Here is an 18,845-nt window from a genome sequence, read left to right as displayed (position 1 = left end):
TCTTTTTTTTAAAGAGGGTATTTGATTTTCTCATTTGGTTTTGATGCATTAAATATAATTTATGTACATTTGACAAATTTTAAAAAATAAATTTAATTTACCCAATAAGGGAAAATCTACAAATCAAAATGTACGTGTTTTTCCTGTTTCATTTCTTGTTGGGTGGGAGGGCGGGAGGGAGAGGGGGAGGGGGTGAAAGAAGAAAAGAAAATGTCTACAATTCACTGATGAGAAGTATGTTTAACTTTGATGTTGTGTTGTCCACAATGTCTGACTCGACATTTGCAATGTTCTTGTCAAAGCTTCATTTTACAGCCTCCAAAATGCAAATTTCGCAATGACGAGTACCCGACGACTCATGTCTTCTTAGAGGTTTCTGCGCAAGTACTGTATGTGTAGTACCGGGCTGTAAAATAAAGCACTACTCTGTTCTCTAATCATCTCGACTATGCAATTTGTGGTTATCTGTATGCAAAGAGTGTTTACTGTTCATATACGACAAAAGGAAAGGAGAGCTTATTGATCATGACCAAACAGAACCTGTTTGTCTTTTAAGTTGTAAGTCATTTTCTTTTTCTTTTTCCCGACATGAGTTTTGGGGTTTGCCATGCAGTGATTAACACAAACAAGGCACAGCCAAAGAAAAAAACAGCTTCCACATGTTTTGGGGTTACTTCTTAATAATTTGTTTTAAGTTTATGGCTATTTATGTGATGGACTTCTTGTCACAAGTTAAATTTCTGGTTTATTGCCCGTTAATAAAATGGTACGATATAGAAGATGCTTATTATTATTAAAGTCATTAGCCGACGTAGAGTTATGTTGCCGGGACTGTCAACATTTAGAGGATGTTTTACGACTTTAAGCAATCCTTTCCCTTCTCTTCAACCACATACCAGAAAAAAAACACAGTAGAGAAATATGAGTTTGTCTAATTTTTCCTCAGGGAGGTCAGGGTGCACAGTGCTCTGGACATGCTCAGGAAGACATTTTCTGCTGGACATTTGTATGTTTAGGCTCTGCTATTAAATTGATGGTGTCCGTCTGCTGGCTAAGAAGGAGGGTGAAAAAAACTGAAGGGGATGTGCTAAATTGAGATGGACTTCAGCCCAGATGCCGACTCTGACTCCGACTTTGCTCCGCATCCAAGAACCCAGATTGGTTGAGGTCATCACAGCTGCAGAGGCACGAACAGGGCATCAGAACGAGTGATGAATTGTATTTACTCAAACCAAGGTCTATCCTTGTGAAAGCAAAATATATTTTAATGCCATTCAACATGTCTAATGGGGTCTTGCTGCCACAGTGTAATCTAAGAAAATGTGTCAAATTCATACCCGATTGCTGCTGAAACATCATCACCTGATATCTCTCTGACTGCACTAAATATTACAAATGGCTCGCTACAACGCACAACATCCTGCTGTTTTTTTTTACCCTTTGTGTACAAGTGCCTGCATGCGTGTTTAACTGGTGCTTAGCTCTATAAGAGCCATATGGTGGCAGCATATGCTTGAAAATGCTCTATTCGATTTAATATTGCTTCCAATTTTTATTCAACTTTAATATTGTGCTACAGTCCTGAGCAGTTGGGCACTGGCTTCGGTGGTGACGTAATTCATTGCAGGTTTCTCTGATTTGAGCCACTAGAGGCTGCTCTTTACCAACAAATGCCTCAGAAACTGAGGAGAAAGGAAAAGAGTACCAACTGAGAAATTTGGTTTTCCCTTCAAAATCTGAGCTAACAACAGACAAGGTAAAGTAATCAGCCACTTAATGCTATGAGAGCCTCTGTATATTAATGGGTCTGTTTAGGTTTTATTGTTTTAAATGAGGTTTTTATGTTAAACTAAAAAGTAATAGAACAAACATTCCCACCATGGTGCTAAACTGTAAAGCTCATGTTTTTAGTCACAGTGCCTGTCATTATATCTAGACATCTGTGATTCACATTTCAAAGGCAAAAAGTCCTTGTTTATAGGAAGAAAATAAGACATGACATTCAAAGTATAATTCAATTAAGCACAGCATGTATAAACTTACATGTACGGTTTTTTTTTTTACGAAATAAAAAGAACATCTGTGAGTTATGTCTCAAATTAGTTGTTATTACCATGTTGATGTAAACATGTTTGTATTTGTATTTAAATGTGTTGTGTGTATTCCGTGGAAGAGGTTTGCATGTGGGAAAGGAACTTGAAAGTTTAGGTTTAGGATTTTCAGTCCTTTTACAACTTATTGAATGTGTGAGGTCAACCTACTGAATTGTTCTCTTCCCATTTTTATTTTTATTTATTTTTAAATCAAAATGTGTGTGTGAAAGCGGGCGAGAGTGTCTCAGAGAGAGAGAGAGAGAGAGAGGGAGAGAGGGAGGGAGGGAAAGAGATTATGGAATGCTGTGATGTCATCAGCCCAGTCATACACAAAGACGAGGAGGACCCACAGGCACTCTGACTCTCTCAGCTTAGTTAGCATACTCTGCTGTGGAGCGGCTGCCTACATCCCACTGTGAGTACTTCACCAAATTCTACCCTTCTCTTACAACTCCCTTTTGTTTTGTGTCACTCACTTTCCCCCCCCTTCTCTCCGGGTTTCCGTCCGTACACCCTACAGTGTGTTTAGCACACACCAATCTGTGTTCTACCAGTCTGATAGTTCTCAGTCTCAGACAAGCTTTCTTTCCCTCCAAGTGCTGCAGTAGGGTGGTAACCATTGTTTAACTACCCACTGTGATTGGAGGGGGTCCATTTCAGTCCCCTTCTTAAAGAACCCGGTTCACGCTATCCTCTGCTATGACCCAGTTATTTTGGTGGTTTTTTTTTATTTATTTTTTTACAACCAGGCAGTGACCATGTTAAAATGGAGCCGCTATCTTATGGGAGTTTTGGGGGGGGGGGGGGGTGAGAGAGAGAAAGGAACATGGGTTTGGGAAGGGATGTGTGGAGGGGAGGGGAAGGAGCGAGGTGGGCCACTGATGACAGAAACAGTCCCATTCCTGTGGAATCTCCTCCCATTCTAGGCTACAGTCCCTCTGTCAGTGGAGAAACTGTCTTTGGGCTCTTCAGTATTCATGAAGGGAGGGACAAGATACCCGGCTGAAACCGAATCTCCCAAGGAATTATTCCCAAAAAAAGATGTTTCTGAGAAAAAGTGGGATCAAGACATATACACATATGTATATGTATATATATATATATTTATGTATGTGTATATATACACATACATAAATATATATATATACACACACACACACACACACACACATGTGTCACTGCAGCTTTGAAAAGGTCAAAACATAATCCTCCAAACGTTCTCCGTGTGGTTTTCTTGTAGATTTTCCCGAGGATGACCTCCAAAGTCAAGGAAAACTGACATCTAAGCAAGGGTGGGGAGCACAACAGAGAGGAAACCGGATTTTGAGTGTGTGTTTGAGTGAGTGTGCGTGAGATTGTGCAGTATGTACAAGGGCAGTGTGAGAATGGGCTTGCTCCTTGACTCATGAAGAGAGTTTAAGAGTGATTTGATGATAAAAAGAAGCCGTGAAGGTCTTCTCCTGACAACATGAGACTATAAACCACCTCTACAAACCGTCCACCTCAAGAAGTTGCTGGCCAAAGGACAGCACCTCCTTCCCTCCGACTCCCTGGCCAGGTGGTACCAAGTTAACCCGCCGCTCAGCTGCCGCCAACATGCTGCAGCAGATTTTAAAGGACATGTACATCGACCCTGATGTGCTGGACGCCCTTAACGAGGACCAGAAAAAGACTCTGTTCCTGAAAATGCGGCAGGAACAGGTGCGGCGCTGGAAGGAGCGGGAGGAGAAACTGGAGCGAGAAGGGGGGGACGCCGAGTCCAAGCGAACAAAGCCAAGAAAAGGTAACCATGCCGACCTATCACCTCTGTTAACTTGACTTCCTGTTTATCTGGATGACGGAGTGCAGCTTCAAGTTTTTCAAGCCGACTCACAGTCACAATTTCAACAAAGATTCTGACACTCTGACTCCTCTCAGTGAACATTTGTGCATTGAGTGACCTGCGAATTACCTGATAGAGAAGCGTAGAGAAGTGGACTGCTCGAAGCACGTGTTCATCAGTTGGGACAGACATCCTAAGCTGCTGTCGCTGATGTTCCCCGCCATCCCAACAGCTGTCTGCAAGCCCGTACAGAGAATTTACCTCGAGTCCATTCGGCTGGTTTGAAGTCTCCTGAAAAAACTGAGACTTGGGGGAGGGGGGGGGGAACCAATGGGAACATGCTGTAAGATTTAGAGACAGAAAGTAAAGGCTATTTATCCTTCACTAGCATTGATTTAGATCTCAAGTCTTAAACAATTACAGCTGAGTGACGATGCTGATGAACTCATGTTGACATCACACTCAGAGAATGTTAACATTCACAAAAGCAAAGTAAATTAGATGTCACGGTAAAATAATATTCACCCTGTAGTTAACGTTTTACGAGGGCAAAGTAATAACAGTGTGTTGAGAGGTGCTATTGTGATACATCCTGACGTAATAGTCTTCGCATGCACATATTTTGCTTTCGTGCAACGTGAATAGTAAATTTGTTTATCAGGTGCCGGCTCCGGTTTAAAAAAAAAAAAAAAAAGGCAACAGTTGGAGTTAACAGCATGCGTGAAACAAACGAACAAACAAACAAAAAAACGACAACCAGAAAGTCAGAAAGTCGATCCTGAAACTGGTCTGACGCACACGAAGAAATCTCGCCTGTCCGCATTTTCCCTCGTACGGTTTAGTAGGGAGTACCAGTACGAGAAACGCGTTGTGTAATGACTCTGACATAACAAACTGCACTATTTATACATTCTGAAGAAGCACTCCTACATGGCGAAGTGAACCGCAGAGGTTTGGAAGGATGCTGCAGCTTCATAATATCACAGTATGACTTAAAGCCAGTTAACAGCTCACTGCATTAACTCTGATTGACATCCTAACAGGATCTGTCTTGTCTTAGCTGATCACAAAGTGCTGACTATCAACTGCGGTGCAGAGTGAGAGAACAGTGCTCCGTCTATCTCCGAATGACCAACGCAGTTGTCCTGAGCGGGCTGCATGGCGGCTGCAGGCCGACATCACAACTCTTCTCTACACAGGCTCCTTCTTTTTTCTTTTTTTTTTCTGTCATTTGTGCAGAGGAAATAGTGTTGGTGTTTCCGTGTAAAAATAGGAAGTGAGTCACGGCTCAATCTGTTGAACAATTGGCAGGGGTAGAAACAGGAAGTTTGCAGGAAATGTATGTGTTTGAAAAACAAAGAGAAACTTGAGATTTTTATCTAGATGGCCTCGCGGGAAAGAGAAGTTTGTTTCATGAGCACGGAACGAAGCCGTCGTCCCACACGGCTGTGGTTAAAGAGTTCACATTTAGCCTTTAGCCCTCTCAGATCATGGGGACTTTTTCTGCGGTTAAGATGACTTTATGGTAATCAGTGTTTAAGTGCTGACTGGAACTGTATGCGTGTGTTTATGTTGGAGGCCGACTGGTGACAGTAACGAAGGCAGAAAAACAGCAGCTTTGACTGAACTTTTTCACAGATTAGTAACTTTTGATTTTGATCCTCACATGTAGAAATTGATCTTCTATCATTTTACAAACATTATGTCCCCTTTGATGCGCACTGCATTATTGTAGACTGCATTGGAACTTGTCTATCTACTAAAGCAGGGTCACAGGCTAAATTGACCGGATCCACCTTCTGTGCACCTGACAACCGTGTTGCGGTTGCAGCTGCTGTCAGTTTGGGGATGTTCGCTTGTTTACTGAGCTTGTTCTGACTGCTGTGTTTTCATAGCACCCGTGGCATGTCCCGCTGGAATGCGATCCACAGGGCAGGCTGGCAAAACCAGTTCAAAACCAGAAAGTATGTTTTCAAGCGAGGAGCCCTCCCCTCCGAAGCCTGCGTCAGCCGGGTTATCTCTATAAAGTAACTTCTCTGTGCTCCCAAACGCTGTCGGAGGGCAGAGACTAAACCCGCGAGAGTGCGTGCGCCGCTTTTGCCTGTAAACTCACGATGACGCAGCGTCCTCGCAAAGACAAATAAGGAGAAGCCACAGCCAAGTGAGCGTTGAACACCAGATCGCATTTACTGATATTTTTGGGGTTAGAAATTGGCATTGGGTTTTGGGTGGGAATTAAGCAACGCTGTCGCGTCACAATCAGGGGTGGGGAGAGGGGGGCTGGAGCAACACAACAAGGGATTTTCGTAACTTTCAGCTCTGTTTATGTTGTCCAAAGGAGCACGAGCGCACTTCTCTCGTACATTTGAGTCGCACTTCTTGGGCCCCACCAGCTGTTCATCCTGTCAAAGAAGCCAAAAGAGCAGACCGAACTTGTCAGACACACTGCTGATAAGTTGACGGTTTTATTTCAGAATGACCGAAGTAACAAGTCGTTATCTCAGAGATTAGGACAGTTATCAATACAGCATTTCAAATGAGTTGTTTGATTGGGGTTTCAAAATCCTGAAAAGTTTAGATATAAACTTTACAAGTCAGCAACTTGAAAAGGACTGTAAAGAACACATTTTACATCAAAATATCTGAAAACATTATTTTGTTATTATTAATGAGTTTGATATCTTTCTATAAAATATTTTGCCGTATTCTAGTTTTGTTTCTTCCGCATTTCTCTGATTATAGACTCTTTGGTAATTCACAATCACTTCCAAACTTTGACATGGTGTTTCAAGTTAGTTTATGTTGTGTGTGTGCTTGTGTTTTTAACAGCAAATAGTAAGAGTGTGAGCTGGCTGCTCGGCCGAGATGGAGACGTGGCGGTCATTGTCATCGGGGAGGTGGATGAGCTGAGCGCAAAGTTCATCTGCTCAGGATTTGGAGAAAAGAAGGTGCCAAGTCTTCAGAACAACACCTGGTAATAAACATTTGGAATATAAAACAGACAGTAAACAACATGTAACATTGAGAAATCCATTAGTGTTGCTTACAGACTGTAATTCGAGGGGATTAAAGTGGGTTTCTGTTGTATAAAGGAAGATGAAGCTGGCCGTATCGACAAGGTCACATCATACACGTTTGTACCTATAATGCTGCTGTAGTGCAAAAATCTTCCCTTGTGGGATTAATAAAGTATCTATCTATCTATCTATCTATCTATCTATCTATCTATACTATCTATCTATCTATACACCTCACATAGGATAACATGAGGGCTATAATCTTATTTTGCACATCTGTAAACTCATCACATCCAACATGGTGCCTTACATTTACAGAATTATTAGTATTCTTTGTATTATTACACTTGCCCATTACACATACTGTTTCCTGTGCATGTTTACTCTAGTGCATATTCTTGTACTTATTGTGTATTGTAAAATATTATTATATAAAAGCTTGTTTTTTTTCTTCCTATTTTTTTTTTTTTTCAATTTTGACTGTTACGCACCACTAGACAGAGATAAATTCATATGTAAAAACTTACTTGTCAATAAATCCAATTATGATTCTGCTAACATGGCCTAATTATGTTTTGCAGCCATCAAACAATCCTGAAGAGCAGAAAAATCACAGAGCCTGTCAGAAGTGAGAGAGAGAACCTCCCTCCTAAAGCACAACCTGGCATCTCACTGAATTTAAAGGTGTGTAGCTGTTTGTTTGTGGCCCTCAGAAATCAAATCAGTTTTGGTGATTCTCAAGCTGGAGAACAAAGATAATTCAGGGGATATGGGAGGAAAAAAAAAAATCAGATTTTACGGTTTAGTTTCTGTTTTTTTTTTTCATATCGAAAGGTTAAAATGTGACATAACAAGATTGAGATTAAGAATCACTGGATTGCTGACCACATCCCATAATATCCCTTTTATCAAATCAATATTTCCATTTCAAACCCAACGTTTCCATCACTGGAGCAGTTTGTTAAAAACTATCAAATCGGGGTATCTCTTTTGTGTCAAAATAAGGTGCAGATGATTTCTGGGCTGTGCATTCGTGTGCACAAGCGTGCTGGTTTTAGAGTGTGTGTGTGTGTGTGTGCGTGCGTGTGTGTGCGTGCGTGTGTGCGTGTGTGAGGGGGTGCCTCCTTTTTTTTTTCACGCTATCTCAAAAAGAGATTTGCTGCGTTGTCATGGCAACCCTGCACGCACTAAGCAGGAGCGAGCCGGGGCGGATGGTCTCATCTGGGCTGAACCACGACGGCTATCTGAGCTAAAGCTGCGCGCTGCTCACTCAGCTGCTCGCCGTCTTTCCTTTAGACACGTTACCCCCAGACTCACTGCAGATATATATATATATATATATATATATATATATTTTTTTTTTTTTTAAATACGTATCATTTGCAATACATTTATAATCATCTTAAACTAACTCATAAACTCTTGCCTTTTCTTCCCCCCCTGTTCATTCCAAGTACTGAACTGAGTCAAAGTTAAGGAGGCTGACGTGTCGCCTCCAGTATCAACTAACATGGCACTGTCTCTCCCAACAGGGGAAATGCGAGGAGACGAGCACTTTACTCCCTCTGCCGGTGAGTTCAAGCAACTGCATGCTGTGACTGAGCTGTGCGAGCTCTCAGGTTGCATCATGGCCTGGACCACTCATGTAATGTCTTTGTTAAACCCACAGGTGTCAGTGAGTGAGCATTCACCACATCCAGCAGCAGAGAAGGTATCTATGAATTAAAGCAAACTGTCTGTTTTTTTTTTTTTTTCTTTTTGCAATCCCATTTCAACTTTTACAATATTTTGCTGTCGTTCTAGATGTTTGGTTTTTTTTTTCAAAGAAAAGAACAGTTAAGTTACGAGCGTCGTTTGGACTAAACAGCCCATTTTAAATCACAGCCTCACATATTCGGGCAAGGTGGGATTAATAATAGAGTGATCCAGTCTTCAGCTCTTTACAATGGGGCCTCAGAGTGGCTGTGTGTCTTTTCGTGGCGGTCCCACCCTCTGTGAGTAACGGGAAATGGTGGTTAGGGCCAGCTGTCCCCTCGCTCCCAGCCTCTCTGCAGATCATCTTTCCCCAGCATTCTCCGTTTCTTGCGCTCCGGCTTGTCTGAGCTGCCGCACCCCTCTCAGCTCTCTCCGGGGAACAGCTGAACCGAACTGTCCTCCCACTGGCTCCATCATCGCTCCAGCCTTACGTTATCTGGGGAGTGTGTTCTCCAGCTCCCCTTGCTTTCTTTCAGTGTTTATGTGCATGCAAATGTGCGTGTGTGTGTGTGTGTGTGTGTGTGTGTGTGTGTGTGTGTGTGTGTGTGCGTGCAGGTGACACACTCTGCAAGAACAGCTGAATCACAAAGGCAAGGCAGGATTTCTGGACTGCCCTAGAACAGATGGTTGATGAACTTGATCAGGGAATTAAAACGCCAGAGATAGAGAATGCGTCAGTCGCAGATGGATGGGATTGTGGGACCGTCTCCTGAGGTTTGGGCGCGTGAGCTGTCCTCTGTTCTCTGTTTTTCCCCTCCTCTTCGCCACAGAAGGAAATGTCTCTCCCTCGCATCTTCTATCTATACCAGCCTTCCCGTATTACAGGCCCCAACACATCTCTGGCCCACCCGTGCTGCTGTGGCGATGAGCATCTACACCTTAGGAGGTTTGGCCAGTCTGACAGCCAAGAATTCAAAGCTTAAAGTCTCCCCTCGCAAGATTCATTATTTTGTTGAATGTCTTGTTTGTAGATGGAGTGATTTTTTTTTTTTTTTTTCTTCCTGGAAACAGGACACGGTTGGATTGGTGCTGTGGCTGTTGCTAACGCTGCTGCAGGTTTTCTCCAGTTGATAGAGAGGGAAGGAGTCATCCTGTGAGAGGAGGGGAGAGGGAGATTGTTGATTAAGAAGGCGTAAGATCAGGAAGGAAGATTAGCGCAGCAGCTTGATTTTCAAGTCACCTTATAATTTTCTCTCCACACATCCTTGAACTCTTAATCAGTGGTCATAGCTCTTGTGTGTTCCATCACGGCGCAGTGTTGTCATTTGAGAACTGCAATTTGGTGAATCATTTATCCAGTGATTTAATCAAACATGACAGTAATTCCACTGTATGTGAATTAGCTGTCAACACTGATCGCGCTCTTCCGTCCTCTTTTGTCACTCTTCGCTCTGCAGCCCGAGTTGAAGTCAGCCAGTGCAACTGAGGAGAAGTCGGTTCCCCAGCCCTCCATCTGCTCCAGGCCTCCCACGAGAGTCAGCCCTGTCAACGTGAGACCAGCTTCTGCAAATGCGGCACCGGGCCATGTCAACACGAGACCCGGCCTCACAAATCTGAGGCTGGCGACCGCCGCGCCGTCCTCATCCCCCGGCAGCACTGTCAAAATAGACTCTGGGACGACGTCACCGACCAAAGGTAGCCCACGCTCACAAGAGCCTCGGAAGCCCCAGGATCCACAGGGAGGGAAAGGTGAGTGAGCATACCGTCAAGGACAAGGGTACATGTTGGGTCTGATGTCAAAATAAATACATTTTTAAAAAAAAGCTAGTCCCGTTCCAGGTTCTTTTGGAGCTACTTTATAGACGTCACCTAAGCTCTCGCTAGACGGCACAATTTACTGGCGTTCCCCTAAAGGTCTCACGTGGAAGCCTTAGGGCACCCTAATGCTTTACATGCTATCAGTAGAAACAGGTGAGCCGAACGTTACTCAGACAGGTGTGTTGCCAAAAATTAGTTTGAAAAGATTCAAATGAGCCATTCTAATGTAAAATTGACCTCGGTTGAAACCGAGTGGGCGGGCCGCCCACGTACAGCCTATTTACGCTAAACGCTGCATTGGCTCACCAAAGCTGATGAATATTACTCCCGCAATAACATAGCAAAAAGTTAAGCGTTTCACAACGAAAAAGTCTCGATGGAGCCATATCGAAATTTGGTACTGAATGACAAAGCACTTTTCCTACTAGATAGTACCAAAGCAACTGAGTCCGTGCCATAAACGTATCTCAGTTCGGTGACCAGCCCTAGATGTCTCATCTCGGAGACAGACTGGACGCTGCTGTGGATCGAAAATTGAGTTCACAGTATTGCAACTGGCTTACATGCCAATCACCACCAGTCGCTGAGCCAACAAGAGAATCCCCCTTCCACTGCAGAGCAATAATGGCTGTGGAGAGCTGAGCAGAACCCGTCTGAACGAAGTTCACACTAGATAGGTTTCTCAGCGCTGCGGCAAGAAAGAAGGATTTATTTCCCCCGAACCCAATGCGCTCGCCAAATAGTGCCTCAGCCGCCTGGAATCTTTATGGACTGGCAGAGTAAAAGAGGCCTAGAGGGGGAAAAAAAGCTTATGTGACTAGGATTTGTCCCGTCGTACCACATCGCTCCTGCACACCTGCTCATTATGGAGCTTCTCCATTGTCTTTGGTGTCAACAGTGAAATTATTGATATGTAGTCCGGATATGTTGAGATGACTGGTCATTTAATCAGATTGAATTTGATGTGAGAGGACAGACTGACATACAAATCCCTGGTTATTCAGAGCAGTAGTAGATGAATTTTGATTTAATGAGAGATGACAGCAACCAAAATTTCAGTATTTCCAGCAGTCAGTAAATTTAGTGAATGAAAAAAATGTAACTTTTCTATCAGTTAATTACTATGCACCATATTCCAAATTCACACAGTAGTAAATGGCTGTTCAGCCGATAATTGAACCGAAATTTTGCAGTAACACCACTTCATCCTTAAAAAACTGGCATTCAGAAGTAATACGAAATAATGTTATATGTTTGTTATTATGGCTGTTTTTGCAGTCATTACACCAGAACAAACAGGTAACTTCGTAAACTAAAAGGCAATAAGGAGAGGAGAGTGGCGGCACCACAAGCCAATCACTGCATCCCTTACAAGCATTGAAACTAATTTTCACATGTATCTCAATATTCCCCAAAAAGTGAGATGCTGTGTCTCTCTTAGTGTCTGTTATGAGTTATGTATTTGTGGATCTGTACTTATTCCTGTGCAGATATTTATTGAGTAGATATTGGGAAGTTTTTCAGGATTTGAATTTTTTTTCTTCCCTGTTGTCACAAGGTCTTACCATATGCAATTTTGTTCTAATTAAACTTGCAATTCCCAGACTTTAAACCCAACAACCAATTTCATTAATTGACCAAATGCTCAATCCCCACACAATGACCCAGTTATCCATAAAAATGGGTTGTGTAAGGGGTGAAGTTAGCACCATCCAGTGGAAACCAATGATACAGTAGAAAAAAAAAGTCCAGTTGGGACGGAAAATCTCATCTCAAAAAGGTCCCTCTGCTGGAAAAACACTCATCCTACAACACATCGTCACTACAAACATGCTGCAACAGTTCCTGGAGGTTACTTTGCTCAGGTTGTCACAGTTAGGAAGCATCAAAGAAGCTTAAATATGAATAAAGAAAATGTATTTAATTTTTTTCCCCCTCTCCTTTGAACACTGATTTTGATAGGTTGCCTGTTCCAAGTTTGTCTTGTGTAGTTTTAAATAAAATGATGAGTTAAAAGAGGTCAGAAATGTCAGCTTATCGGAGTCAAATTGTGTCAATGTAAAACATTTCCCCCAAAACAGCACAGCAGCAATCTCTCAGTATAACGACACCTTAACAGGCGGTTCCTCACAGCTGAGGGGCTTTGTTCTTTTGCCTGCTTGTTTTTAGCACTTCATAATAGTTGAATGAAAAGAAAAACTATCCTGAAACTACTTCTGTGTTTTTTTTGTTGTTGTTTCCCTCACTCCCTTTCGTGTCTGGCTCATTCTGAATATTGCTGGCAGTTCATTGTGCATTTTGGAGGCCAGGCACATCCCTCAGAAAGCCAGACACAGGAGAACTAACACGCTCACAACAATGTCATCAAGAGACAAAAATTTTGGAAATATTTGTGAAATCCTGTTCACAGGTATTGACTGAACTTAAGTGGACTGAACACAGAATAGCATAATCAAATAGTGTTTTAAGGGATTCCCGTTCTGTTTGCGGAGGCATGTGCGGTGAGCTCAGAGCTTTTACGGTGATGCATTAATTAGAACAGGAAAAGTTTTACAGAACATGACTTACATACGTGTGTGTGTGTGTGTGTGTGTGTATGTGTGTGCATGCGTGCGTGCGTGCGTTGTGTGTTGTGTGTGTGTGTACCCACATTAGTGGCTGGAGATTAGATCTCTGGTCAGTGCGCCAGGGCAGCGGATAACAGACAAGTGTACGGAAGAGGAAAGAAAGGAAAGGCAAAAGAACAGCTGGTGTGGTGGGAGTTGAGGTGGGCCGGACACAGGGCTGAATAAATGTGTCTTGACTCTGGACAAAAAATTACTGACAGGGTGTCTGTCCTTGACAATGGCAGGGAGCTTGTTTCAAGGGGAGGAGGAGGCTAACTAGGCGAAGTCTCATGCCTCAGCTGTTTTCTTTTGAATGTGGGTAATGACAAGGATTCCTGCGTCCTGCAAGCCGGGACTGTGGCCCACGCAACATTTGTAGAAGAAGAACTTAATAATCTGCTTTGGTGACATCTGTTTGTATTAAGAAGCATTAACTGGAGCTGGACTACATCTATTCGAAACTCTAAAAACAACGCGATTAATTTACAGGTTAGGGGATAGATCGGGCTCTCCAAAATACCAAAATATTTTGTTATTGAAGATTAGTAAAGCTGAACACAATGCGCTTAATTTGGACAAAGTGTTAAAGGTGTGTATCATCTGCGTAAAAATGAAAGGGAAAGCCGTTGTTATGGATAATATTACTGATAATAAGGGCAGGGTGTAGAGTCAGTGTAAGAGAGCATGCACAGCTAAAATAGGAGATGCAGGATTACACTGTATGTTGTAACAGCATGTGTTCAGGCCATGATTTGAGGATAGGTGCGTGAGCAGTCCTCAGTAGTGGCCGTCAGTACGTTAATACGCGTATGAGTGCTCGTCGGTGTTTATAAACCGTTTTCTCTGTCTGTCCGTCGGCTTCCCTCTCCTCGCTCTTCACCTTCAGAGGGAAGGACGCGCATTCCAGCGCTGCTTCCCGACTCTAGCCCAGGGCGACGCTCAGCCAGAGCTGATAAGTGACAGGGGCTCCAGCCCCCACACAGTAGCCCGCCCCCACGCTTCCCCTCTCACACACACACACACACACACACACACACACACACACACACACACACACACACACACACACACACACACACACACACACACACTCTCCTCCTCCCTGCCCTTCAGTCCACAGACGTGCTGCTCGGGAATTCTGCCCTCTGCCCCACTTCTGCACCCCCCACCTTCAAACCTAAGTCCCCCACCCCTCGCCCCCACCCCCACCTCCCCTTCCACCACCACCCCCTCTAACCCCTCCTCTTTTTTCTGCCAGAGACCTGGAGGTCTTTAAAGAGATAGATTGGTCTTTAATTTTTGTGCTGGCTTGCTCATTGACACTGCCTCCAGCCCCCTCTCCTTTATCCTCCCTGAACATTTATGAGCTGGACTGAGATGTGACGAGTGGCATCCGAAATCTCAAACGAGAGATTAATCATTCTTGACGAGTGATTTAATGCAGACATTGTCTTTCTTATTTTAATAGGTGTTGTTGCAGGTAGATTTAATGACGGAGCTCAGGGTGCAGCTGCAGAGGAGAGTTTCTGGCAGAAAGGTGTGGAGTTTGAGCAAATTTCTTTGGGTGTGTAAAAACAGGTTAGTCAGGCTTCCTGTGGAAAAGTATTAGGGATTTTTGCTTCAAATTATAGCTATATATATATATATATATATATATATATATATATATATATATGTATGTGTATATATGTGTATATATATATATGTATGTATATATATATATATATAGTTCATCCCCACAACACCAATCCTCCCTCTCCTTCTCTATCTCTCCGTCTCTATTAAGCATTCCACTCAGACCTGCACCAAGGCTCTGAGCTCAAAAAACTCTCTGACCCTGAGTGTGTATGTGCCCGTGTCTGTGTTGTGCGCGTGTGTGTGTGTGTGTGTGTGTGTGTGTGTGTGTGTGTGTGTGTGTGTGTGTGTGTGTGTGTGTGTGTGTGTGTGTGTGTTTTCGGTGCGTGCCTGAATGTGTGTCAGCCTCAATTGCTGGAGCCTATCCAAGGTTTCCGTGGTGACCACACAACACAACGAGACAATCAGAGGCAAGCCCACGCAGCGCGGCGAGAGGACATTAACACAGGAACCGCGGGTCAGGGGGCAGAGGAAGGCAGGGCTAGACAGGGGGAGAGGAAGATGAAGAGGAAGGTAGAGGGAGGTGCAGGAGCCACAGGGAGAGGGGCAAGAGAGAGTGAGAGAAGGGAGAGTAAACAACAATAAACAATAACACAACCTTAAAGGCTACTTTAGGTCTCTCCCTTTCATGCCTGCAAGACATCAAGAGCTTTAAAGGTTTCCTGGCCCCAGGAGTGCTCGTGTGGTTTTGGCTGTACCCCACCTCCATGTGTGTGCCTTGCTGCGGTGTTAGTCAGAGATGGCTGCATGCGTGACTGAATCCATGAGCAGGAGGGCTGTGTGAGGGTGCGTGTTTGTGTTTATGTGCGTGAGAACATGCGCGGACCTGAATGTAACGTGAGAACGTGCGTGTCGTTTGAAATTCAACTGTTGGAAACTGTGTGTGCGTTTGTGCATGTTTTCACTTCATTTTGTGCGTGCGTGTGTGTGTGTGTGTGTGAGAGAGAGAGAGAGAGAGAGAGAGAGAGAGTGTGTGTGTGTGTGTGTGTGTGTGTGTGTGTGTCTGTAGTCATGCACGCGGGCGCTCTCACATATCTCTGTCCCCCGGGGATGACGCTAAAAATATGTGGCTCCTCAAGCCTTCTGGTGTCTGAGCAGCGTCTGTCTGCTCTCCATTGCCGTCCCTGTGGCCCTCACTCCCCTTCGTTACTCCTGTTCCCTCCATTCCTCCCTCAATTACACCCTCTTTCAAACACAATACCTCAGCACGCACGCACACACACACACACACACACACACACACACACACACACACACACACACACACACACACACACACACACACACACACACACACACACACACACACACACACACACACACACAAACTACACCCAGCTGTGTCCCTACTACACTTCCACTGAGGATGACCTCTGCTCAGCCAGAATGGGATAAAGGGAGCCGAATGAAAAGGAGAAAGAAGGAAAAAAAAAAAAGGTAGAAAAGAGTGGAGATCTGGGCACAGCTTTTGGAGAAGGGAAATGGTTTGGTAGTGGCAGAAGACTGGATTCCTGCTTTTACAACAGCAGCATGCATATTCTGTTAAATGTGTGACTCCCATTGTTTATATTGTTGATTTCACTGAAATCAACTATTTTTTCACTGAAAAAAAAGAATATATATAATTTATGTCTATACATCTCTATCTATCTATCTATCTATCTATCTATCTATCTATCTATCTATCTATCTATCTATCTATCTATCTATCTATCTATCTATCTATCTATCTATCTATCTATCTATCTATCTATCTATCTATCTATCTATCTATCCATCTATCGCTATAGATAGATATCTATATATCTAAGCTCCCCATCAGACACTAATCACTAGTTAACAGTAAACAAAGTTGCCTTGTTACACCTTTCGCCATATGCAGATTGTGACCCCTGAACAAGGAAATATTATTATAAATGGGAATTCCTCGTTTTCGAGTTTTACATAGCTGCTTTTATGTTGCTGCTTTTTTTTTAATATATATTTTTTTAACAAACTAATTAGTGAAGAATCAGAGTGAGTCATTCCTCTGTATATGGTGGTTAGTTTGTCGCCCATGTGCTAGAGCTCTTAAGGAAATCTCACTTTCTTTGTTTTAGATACTTGTGCATCAGAAGCGTTTCGGAGGGCTGCCTCAGAGGAGGCCGGCACATTGGGGAGCGCACCAACCTGCACAGGACGTGGACGGGTGGCTCAGCTGATGAAAACCTTCAGCGCTGACAGCCCTTCAAGCTCAACACAGACCCCTCCCCGTGGCATCAAGCCACCGCTTGCCACCAAGCCGAGCCACTTGCGTCTAACGACCACACCTACTGCCAGGTAATCCTTACCTGCTGATGGACAGATACCCACCCAGCTCCGTGCGTCCCTGTGATTCAAATCAAGCCACACAGGACCGTGTCAGACACCTGATGTGGAGCCTCAGCCAGTGGGTTAATGGGATGGAGAACTCCAAAGGTGGCTCAGAGATGGTAATGTGTTTTCATTGTTGCTATCACTCCCAAAGCACAGCGACGGAAATGCTTGAATGTAATGGTGTTCTTATATTTTTGGATGCTGCAGTACTGTAAACACTCTTTGTGGGAAAGAAATTCAAAAAGCAATGGATTACATTTGAATGTTCTTTTTGTATGAAACACAATCCTTCTATCTTTTGCCAGGAAATTGACGAGCATCGCATGAATTCACTTATTGTTGCTGCAATCCACTTTGTGAAATGTGAACATATACAGTTTTGAGTCCAATTCACAAAGCCTGTGCACGCAATATTTACTTACCAATTACATTATTTTCATCACTTAAGAGATAGTTTACATTCACTCATGTGCAAACACGCCAGCTTCTGTGTTTTTCTCTTCTAATTTCAGTCCTCTTGAACAAAAGACTGAGGTGAAAGGAGAAGCTACAGTAAGGCCCTCCTTCATCTTGCTGTCTCCTCCCTGGGAATAGTGTAGGGTTGTTTATTTGTGACAATGCAATGTATGTCTCCCTCCGCCACATGGCAGGAGTCTCACTGCGACCTGTTGTGGACCAATGACAGTGCCAAATGCACTCATCTGTCACTCCCAGTGGATCAAATCCTGGCATGTTAGACAGTCGCTGCCAAATAATCCAGCTCTGTTACTGCTCTTTACTTTGTCCAGTCCTATTTTTGAGATGTGTGGTTTTACTTTGTTCCTTATGATATTTTTGCATTTTCTATATGGAAAAATTTACATTTTGTAATGGGATATTTAACATTACTGCAATTTTCACCTATAAAATGAGACACATCTTTGTCTTTGATGTCAAGGCTGTATGGCGAAGTCAAAGAAACAATAAATCTGTGTAACTTGCACAACTTTAAAGTCTTTTGTTGAGTCATTTAAAAAAAAAATTATTTATCATTTATGTATCTAACTTACATCCTCTTGATCCCACAATGAAATAAAACCTATTTCTTACCCATGTTTTGTATCTTACAAAGCGCTATGGAAATATTATCAGTCTTTTCACCTGCTGTACCATGTATGTAGATCCAGCCTCAGCATGCAGACCTGCATGCTTCATCAGGGTCAGTATAAAATGTTTCTTTCAGCAGGTCCTGAGGATGCACCTCCACGCTTGTCATTACTGTGCTAAGACATTTCTTGCTTAATTTCAGGTAATGCTCTCCAAGCTTGCAGATGAAATTTAAATCCTCGCTGATGCTGAAATCGAGGCAGATTTTCCCTTTCACGTGTGATTTCCATTGCAGATTGCAGTTACCTCAGCTAATGTTTGGCAGCTGGCTAATCTGTTTAAAGGAGATCTCCACTGTAAAAAAATCAGCTCACAGGAGTGAATAAAAGCAACATTTTTTAAGTTGATGCATCACTCATTGACTGATGATGAAGTGAGAAATGCCCTCTGCTGCTGTGGAGTACCATTATTAACAGAAATTAGACAGAAAGTAGTCTTTGCTTGTCTTTTGCCAGGTGGAATGAAATCTATTATATGAAATCAGGCTCAAGGTATTAAAGCAAGAGCAGTGCTTGTGTCAGGAGAACTATAGTGTGAGATTGAAGTTAGACGGCATGGTCGATTAAAATGAGAGAGTTTATGTAATTGTAAAATTATACGCAATGCAATATACTGATACAGCATAATAGGGTGCAGCCGTCGCTGTATTCTCCACAGG

The 18,845-nt window shown here is 43.2% G+C and overlaps 1 protein-coding gene across 3 annotated transcripts; it reads left to right on the top strand.

Moving 5' to 3' along the window:
- Positions 1–2,420: 2,420 nt before the first annotated feature.
- Positions 2,421–18,027, top strand: LOC138629561 (nucleolar and coiled-body phosphoprotein 1). 3 transcript variants are annotated; one of them, XM_069713345.1, is made up of 8 exons: positions 2,421–2,508; positions 3,334–3,876; positions 6,745–6,889; positions 7,514–7,616; positions 8,465–8,503; positions 8,602–8,643; positions 10,085–10,376; positions 16,786–18,027. In XM_069713345.1, exons 2-8 carry the CDS (start codon positions 3,690–3,692, stop codon positions 17,007–17,009), a joined length of 1,032 nt encoding a protein of 343 aa, XP_069569446.1. In that variant the 5' UTR covers positions 2,421–2,508; positions 3,334–3,689; the 3' UTR covers positions 17,010–18,027. The 3 variants fall into 3 exon arrangements, with proteins under 3 accessions (XP_069569446.1, XP_069569447.1, XP_069569448.1); XM_069713346.1 differs by lacking the exon at positions 8,602–8,643; XM_069713347.1 differs by lacking the exons at positions 8,465–8,503; positions 8,602–8,643.
- Positions 18,028–18,845: the final 818 nt, after the last annotated feature.

This window comes from Brachyistius frenatus, unplaced genomic scaffold, assembly GCF_029030835.1.
Source record: "Brachyistius frenatus isolate BFR_SWC_R1_liver_20210118 unplaced genomic scaffold, ASM2903083v1 Contig_117, whole genome shotgun sequence".
NCBI classification, from domain to species: domain Eukaryota; kingdom Metazoa; phylum Chordata; class Actinopteri; family Embiotocidae; genus Brachyistius; species Brachyistius frenatus.
Note: the sequence above shows the minus strand (reverse complement) of the source record. Positions and strands in the feature narration are given on the sequence as shown.

Excerpts from the sequence above, each read along its gene's own strand:
- LOC138629561 (XM_069713345.1), top strand. The coding sequence starts at position 3,690 with ATGCTGCAGCAGATTTTAAAGGACATGTACATCGACCCTGATGTGCTG. Across the intron at positions 6,890-7,513 it reads AGTCTTCAGAACAACACCTG|CCATCAAACAATCCTGAAGA; the intron begins GTAATAAACATT and ends TATGTTTTGCAG. Across the intron at positions 8,504-8,601 it reads GCACTTTACTCCCTCTGCCG|GTGTCAGTGAGTGAGCATTC; the intron begins GTGAGTTCAAGC and ends TTAAACCCACAG.